Source organism: Elephantulus edwardii, unplaced genomic scaffold (assembly GCF_000299155.1).
Source record: "Elephantulus edwardii isolate Elephantulus edwardi_28Jun2011 unplaced genomic scaffold, EleEdw1.0 scaffold00425, whole genome shotgun sequence".
NCBI lineage: Eukaryota > Metazoa > Chordata > Mammalia > Macroscelidea > Macroscelididae > Elephantulus > Elephantulus edwardii.
Window position 1 is genome coordinate 944,829 of NW_006400175.1, and position 8,289 is coordinate 953,117.

The 8,289-nt window shown below is 43.0% G+C and overlaps 1 protein-coding gene across 1 annotated transcript in view; it reads left to right on the forward strand.

Annotated features, from left to right (window-relative positions):
* Positions 1-3,656: 3,656 nt before the first annotated feature.
* Positions 3,657-8,289, forward strand: part of ANTXR1 (anthrax toxin receptor 1) — a gene marked incomplete at its 3' end in the record, with an annotated part of 308,898 nt that continues 304,265 nt past the window's right edge. The window contains exon 1 of the mRNA XM_006902541.1: positions 3,657-3,808. Coding sequence (XP_006902603.1) covers positions 3,657-3,808 — 152 coding nt within the window. The remainder of the gene's footprint in view (positions 3,809-8,289) is intronic.

Here is an 8,289-nt window from a genome sequence, read left to right on the forward strand (position 1 = left end):
TAGGAAGAGATTGCCCATCTTTGGCCCATGGAGAAGCTGGTGGATGTGAACCAGGTATTTTGAGTTGACAGTGTAGTTTCTTAATATTAGGCAACCAGAACTCCTTCTATTACTCATCTTCCTCTCTTATTCACCTTTAAGATCCACAGGTTGGACATCTGGGCTGTTTCCATGTTCTTGCGATGGTGAACAATGCTGTTATGGACACTGGTGTACAAGTTTCCCTTTGGGCCTCAGTTCTCATTTTCTTGGGGTATATTTCAAACAATGGAATAGCTCGATCATATGGAATTTCTATGTTCAACTTTTTGAGGAAGTGTCAAACTGACTTCCAGAGTGGTTTTACCATTGTAAAATTCCACCAGCAATGTAAAAGAGTTCCTATCTCACCACATCCTGTCCAGTATATTACTTGCTGTCCCGTTAAACTTTGCCACTGTTACAGGAGTGAGATGATATCTCATTGTGGCTTTGATTCGCATCTCTCTTATTGCCAGTTATTTGGAGCATTTCTTCCTACGTCTGTTGGCCATTTGAATATCTGCAAATTACTACCTAACTTGGGAGGGACTGGAAAGCATTATGGTGAGTGAACTAACTCAGTCCCATAAGGACAAACACTGTATAAAACAATTATTGTAAAATGAGTATGAGGATCTAAGGTGGGGTGAGGGGAGGGTAGAAATAGAGGGGTGAGGATGGAGGAGTAGGGTGTTAATCATTGGATTCCACAATTCATTGGGTGGTGGGGTGAAGGAAATGTGCAAGATCTTCTGTGAAAAACAATGTATTCAAACTTTGTAAATAAATCACAGTAATATAAAAAATTTTAAAAAATCTGCAGGGGTCCTGAGGGCATAGAAATGATGGGAGACCATCCAGATGGCCCCTGCCTGCCCCCATTGTCTCCTGTTTCCAAAATTCCCTCCCACACTCAAATTTCTTGGGTTCTGTTTATCCTGTTGGCTAAAAATATTCTCTCCACTATATTTTCTTTCCCCTTATTATTCAGTTTCCCCTAGTTTTGCTACTTTCAATAACCCATCAAATGACTATAGATTTTCTCACCTCTTTTTAAATAAAATACCTATGTTGGGGAAGCAAAAAGGTTTGGGAGAGGGAGATTTGAACAAGTTCTTTAAACTCTCTCCAATGATTCTTTCCAAATAACGTTAAGTTCCAAAGTATAGAAACCAAGAGGTGCTATTTTGTAATCAAATAAGTCTGGGAAACATAGTTAAATATTTTTTCCCGAATGAAAAAAAAAACCCAACAAACCAACAAAGACCCAACAAACCTCTCAAAGCTTCAGTATGATCATATGCACTTAAAAGAGATTTATTGTTGCATAACAAACTGAATCCAAATTTAAAAGTTTATAACATGAATACACATTTTAAAAAATCTCATACCAGATGAAGAATCCTGATTCAGCATCTGTGATTCAGGATTATGAGAACGGTTTTAATAGTTTTGACTTGGGATCTTTCTTGAGGTTGCAGTCAGCATCCCTCAGGAAGCTGCGTAATTAACTAAACTTGGAAGATCCGCTTGGAGGATGGTTCACTCACTCACCTGGCTGACCAGTTGATGTGAGTTGTCAGCACTGCATTTCAGGTCTTGCCACGTGGATGCTCCATTGGGCTGTTTGACTTGCTTGTGGTACCCAATGAGTGATCTCAAAGAACAGAAAATAATAATATTTCTTCTGTTCTAAGGCCACTAACTTTACTGTAATATTGTTTAAATTATATACAACTCTTGGCCTAGTGGCAAGAAGCTGTGCTGAAATCCTGAAGGCATGAGGTTCTAGACCACCAGCTTCTCTGCAGGAGAAGAATGGGCAATCTCTTCCCAGCTGTGGATTGAGTCTGATTCGATGGTGCAGGACAACAACAACAACAACAGATCATTTATGTTCAATATGGGGAAGGAATACACAAACCAGTGTATGAAAGCAGAAGGTGGGAAGCCCTGAGGTACATCGCAGAAGTGTTATGCTGTTGTTGAAGTGGAGAGCGTGCCTTTGGGATTGCGGTTCAGCTTCTTGCCACGAGGTCACCAGAGCTCCCTACTGTTAGGCACCAATCAAATCGACTATGACTCATGGTGTCTCTGCGATAAGATATACATTTTACTCTACCCTGTGCCATCCTTACAATCTCTGATACACTGCAGTCAACTGTTTTAGTCACTGTGTCAATCCATCTTGCTGAGGGTCTTCCTTTCTTTCTCTAACCCTCCACTTTATGTTTTTCCTTGGATTAGTTCCCTGCTGACAACATTCGCAAAGAATGTGAGAGGAAATTTGAATTCTTTGCAGACATAGGGTAGAGCAATGCATTCTGAATCTCAAAGACTTATTTGACCACAGAAATATTATTCTCAAGACTTACTTGGCATAAAATTGTTCAAAGACACTAGACATCCATGGTACAAGATTTAGGGGGAAACTAGTGAATGGGTCACTGTGAGAAGTAAGGTTTTGGAGGCTCAGAAGAGGTGGGGGAGGTGTGCCTGGAAAAGTAGTTCTGGGAAATGACAATTAATTGTACACTATGTACGGTGCAGGCTGTAGAAGACCGAAGACAGAACTCAGGTCCAGTTTGGATTCGGAGGCTCAGTGGCCAACTCTTAAGAAAGGGATAGCACAAGAATTCTCGGATAGTTCCACAATACTTGGGATGGTTGATACTCTTGTAAGCGGTTTACCTCCTACTTTGGAAGCTAAGAAAAGAAAAAAAAATGTTATTACTGAATCTTTAAAACGTGGCCTGGAGTCAGACTATCTAGAAGTTTAGGTCATTTCAAGCCCTAAGCAGCCTCAGGGGACCACACTCTGTGGCATTGTATACTGTTTTTACCCATATGAGCTGTGCTCACTATGCAAGGTCACAAAGGCCCCATTCTTCTCTGTTTAATTTTCACAGCAGCTTGTTTGCAGACGTCCGAGCCTTTGCGAACAGGAAGTCTTCATGTCTGGAAGAAGTTCTCTCCTCAAATGTTTTTATTATCCTATCAATGGCGTAGGGACGGGTGGGTGAAGTGGGAGGTTCAGGAATGAGAAAACGAAGAATGAGGTATAGGTAGGTAATAGAAAGAGAAAAGAAAGATGCGTCAGAAAAAGTAAATAATGGTCATACACACTTTACAGAATTGCACACCCAGTTAGGGAAGCCCCTCCCATGCAAGCCCCGCGGACGAGGACTGTACTTTGGTCACTTTTGGCCACACGGTGGCGCGCTTGGCGCCACCTTCGTCGCAAAACTGAGAAAAGGAGGCGCAGGGAGGGAGAGGGGAGCCTGCCCTGGCCCCGAACCATCCGAAAACCCACCCCAAAGCAATTAAAACCGGGGACAAAGAGCTCTCAGCTCACAGTGTCTCAGCTGCTAGACCTCGGCATACCCTCGGGAGCGGCCCGCCAGCTGTACGGGAGCAGCAGCCCCTTTAAAGAAAGCGGAGTTACGAGATCGGGATTCTTGAAACCTGAAACCCAGAAACAGAATCAGAGCGGAAACTCGGAAACTCAGAGGCTCCTGGAGACAATTGTTCCCGGGGAGCTAAGGAGGTGCAGGCGAGGAAGGACCGCGCCGAGGCCCGATGGCGCGCCTTTGAGCGCTGGGAGCCCCTAAGTCAGTGCACCGTCAGCTGCGAGCATGGCCCCTGCAGGGCCGAGAGTCCCAGGCTCTGTCCTCAAGTGCCTGACTCTGGCCGCTTTTGTGCTGCTCTGCGCCGGCCAGGGAGGACTCAGAGAGGACGGGGGGCCAGCCTGCTACGGCGGGTTCGACCTATACTTCATTCTGGACAAGTAAGTGCCCCGAGTTGTCCCCTTTGCCGGAGCCAAGGTGGCGTTATCCCAGTAGGGCTGGCAAGCGTCCCGGGCATCCACAGGGGCCATGGCCAAGCTGAGGGGGCCCTGGGGCCGCGCCCATGTGGGGGGTGGCCGCGCCTGTGTCGGGGTGGCACCCATCTCAGGGCGAGGTGGGGTGAGCTGGGGAAGGGAAGACCCTGGGGCATGCAAATTGGAGGATGCTCTTTGCCCCTTATATTTCTAGGGACCCTCCTCAATTGCTTTAGAAACTTTGGTAAGAAGGAATAGAGAGATAGAACTTGGAGGCAATTGTAACTTGGAGTCTCGTCAAATAGAAAGCCACCCTAGCTGACCCTCCAGTGGAATTTCAGATGCCAGGCAGGGGATTGTCCATGCTGAGTGGCTGGAGTATTCGAACCTTATACCGTGGGATTGGTAACGCATTTCCTTATCACTCTGTTAGTCACCAGAGCTCCCTAGGTGCTAACTTTACCAGCATGGGCTTTTAAGTAGGTCTTAAGTCTCTTAAAAACACTGTCCCACATAAGGCATTTGCTTTTGTTCCTAACAACCAATTATAGCACATCCTGACTGTGCAGTTAATGAAAATACAGTGTAGGGTTTCTCCGTCTCAGCACTGTTCATATTTTGGCCCAAAAAATCATGGGGTGGGGTAGGGGAGGGCTGACCTGTGTTTTGTAGAATGTAGGATGTTTATATGTTAGACTTGCCGGGCTCTTGGCCATTCTTTCCCAGGCTACCAGGGCATTGAAGGAGCCCTGGTTTTTCTTACTGAGATGGAGGTTTGTTACCACTTGATTTAGACCAATCATATTCTCCCCAAACCCCCTTAGATTTGCCATACCATAGTCATTCAAGGACGATGTTTGCTATCTACTGAAACCCATCTTCAATAATAAAAATCCATTCCTGGGAGACTCTTGCTCTTTAATCCTGTGGGAGTTTCCAGTGCCAGGAGCAGTGCTTGCTGGTACAGCGGTGCAGAGATGAATTTCACAGCCTGGAAAGTATTTGGGAGTTGGAAAAAGGAACCCTGCAAAATAATCTGGCCAGCTAGACTCGAAATGTGCTTCACAGTTGCCTCAGGAGTTTGCTTTTTCTGTAAAGGCTGTTTTGAACTCCAGATTATTTGGATGAAAAGTGAGCTCACTTCCTTGCAGATTTATGAGAAGGTGGATACTGAAAATATACTCCATTACTAAGAAATGGAATTTCTTTTGTTACTCTCGACTGTAAGTACTGGCTCACAGTTTCATAGTCTGAAAACAGAAGATGTCCATCATTTCTGCTTTTGGAAAGTCCAGTTCAGAGGGGAACATACAGGCAGGCCTGGGAAAATCAACAGCAAGCAGCACCATGTTCCTGAATATTTCTTGGTACTGGAGAGAGAAAATTCACTCAAAATTTCTTTCAAAATGAAATTCTGAAACTTAAAGTTTAGGGGAAAAGAAATTTTGGTGGTAGCGGTATTTGATAAAAATAGGGTTAGCTGAAAGAACAAAGAGACGAAAAAGGCCAAAATATTTTTGGACAAGAATAATGAAGCAGTACCTCTATATAGTAGGAATGATACAAGGAGAATTGATGACTTTGAGCTGTGGTGCTGGAGAAGAGTGTTGCATATACCGTGAATGCTAGGAGAAAAAACAGGTTCATCTTAGAGAGGGTGAAACTAGGCTGCTCCTTGGAGGCAAGCGACTCAATGACACATAACAACAACAACCACCACCATTATATCCTGACTAGCAGTTGCTATTGAGCTGCTTCTGACTCCTGGTGTTGCAGTGTGTGTCAGTGTAGAACACACCTAGAATTTTGTGTGTTCTGAAAATCCTAAGTACTTCTGAATAAGCTCTAACCTCTCATCTTTCCTTTAACAGCTGAGTTTGTTAACCATTTGCACCACACAAGGACACCCAGTACAAATGAATTATAACAAAATCATAAAAGCCACATGACAAATGGACAGAATAGAAAACCTAGGAATAGGTTTGAAAAAATTTGGAGGAATTTCAAATGATTGGAGCATGAATTCTTTTTAAAAATGGTTCTTAGACAAATAAATGGCTGACAGTTTGGGAAAAGAAAAAAGATTAGGTTTCTATTTCATAGTCACCCAAGCAAAATAAATTCCTGAAGGATTGAAAACTTTAAAATTTAAAAGATTTTAAAGATTTAAAATTTAAATGAGATAATGAAAGTTGTTGTATGTTGTTGTTATGTGCCGTCGAGTCGTTTGTGATTGATAGAGATCTATTCAATAGTCCTGAAACCTGCTATATCTTGTGCCAACTTTACCATCTCTGACACACATATTCTCATTAACCCAGTCACTGATTCCATCCATCTCATCGAAGGTCTTCCTCTCTTGCACTGTCCCTCCACCCTTCCAAGCATGATGTCCCTCTCTAAGGACTGAGCCTTCCTTGCAACATGCCCAAAGTATGTCAGACGAAGCCTCAAAATTTTTACCTCCAAGGAGCAGCCTGGTTTCACCCTCTCCAGGTATAAATGAATCATTCATTGTCCTGGCATTCCATGGTATATTCAGTACTCTTCTCCAGCACCACACCTCAAACGCATCAATTCTCTATCATCTTTAGTCATTGTCCAGCTCTCTGATGCATAACAAGTAATTGCGAAGACTATGGTCTGGATCAGGCGCACTTTAGTCTCCAGACTAAGGTTGTGCTCTTTAGTACTGAATATGGCTGTAATCTTAGGTTCTGAGCTTCTAAAATAAAACAAGGGCAGAAATGAAAAAGAAATATGGAGTGATTTTAATATGTCACAGTTTTGCTTTTCTGCAAGTGAAAAAATGCTATAAATAAAATGAAAAGGTAACTAACAAGTTACAAAACATAAAACTTTTAAAAACATGTATTATTCTCAGATGATTGATTTTCGTATGTAAAATCTGCAAAAAACAAAAACAAAAACAAAAACAAAAACAGGTCATCCCAAAAGAAAACAGGCTGCTGCTTCTTGTTATACGGTATTAAGTCAGAACCAACTCATAGCTAACCCTCCCATGGGTTTTCAGAGGCTGTACAATTGCATAGGAGATGACTCATCTTTTTCCCTCTGAGCAGCTGGTGGTTTTGAATGACCTTCCTTTGTTTGGGTTGGTAGTGCAACTCCTTATTACTAAGCCACAAAAGGAAATAAAACCCATAAATTTTTGTATGTATGACAATAAACAAACTAAAAATTTCTACTTTATTAGCAATCAAAGAAGTAAAAACAACCAAAAAAGATAAAGACCTTATTAGATTGGCAGAGATTTTTTTAAGTTTTTGTACAGAAAATAATTGGCCAATATATAAGGTGGGACAATCAATGTAAATTGTTATGGTAATAGCAGCCTAGAAATCAAAAGATGTATTACTTTGGGAAAATACACTTTCAAGGATTTTTCTAAGGTGTTAAAGAGCAATGATATCAGTTTCAAGACTAAGGTGCACTTAATTCAAGCCATGGTCTTTTCAGTTACTTCTTAGGCATCTGAAAATAGGACAGTAGCTAAGAATGAAAGAAGAATTGATTTCTTTGAGATGTGGTGTTGAACGAACAGATATATTGTGGAGAAAGTGCAGTAACGGTGCTTCCTAGAGGCAAGAATGTTGAAATTAGTCTCACATATTTTGGGCATGTTGTTAGGAGGGACTAGTCCATGGAAAAAAGATATCAAGCTTGTTGTTGCTGTCAGTCCACCGGCAACTTAAAAGCGACAACCTGATGGGAGTAAGAATGATGGAAACGCCACTCCGGGAGAAGATCAGAGAGCCAATCCAGCTCGACTTTATTAGGATAAGCACTGCACTTATATACACAGGAAGACAGGGTAGGGTGGGCTTACAGACGTAGGGCATGTGGATTGGTCAGGAGAACCTCAGCCTCTTGCGGATCGCTCCCCACTCCTGGCTCAACAGACATGGCAGCCGTCTTCCCAGGTGGCGAGCTTTCTCGCCAAACACAGGGGAGTTTTCTCCACCCCGTATTAAAGGCCGTTGGGAGGCTTGTACCTGTCTGGAGCTCAGGCGACCCGTCCTGGCCAGAGGCCTTCCCTTCCTCCACAATGTTCCGCAACAGATTGTAAAGGTAGAGAGTCAGTGAAAGAGAGGAAGACTCTCAGCAAGATAGATTGACATAGTGTTGTAGCAATGAGCTTCAGTATATTAATGATGATGCAGATGGTCAGGTAAAGACAAGGTTCAGATCCATTGTTCATGTTGTTGTTGTTACGTGCCATCGAGTCACTTGCTACTCATAGTGACCCTATGTACAACAGCCCTAAACCCTGCTCTGTCCTGTGCCAATCGCACTGTCTCTGACACTCCCATCCCAATTACCCCAGTCACTGAATCAATCCACTTCAAAGAGGGTCTTCCCCTCTCCTGCAACATACCTCCACCCTCCCAAGCATGATGTCCCTCTCCAAAGACCTCCTTTTTTTT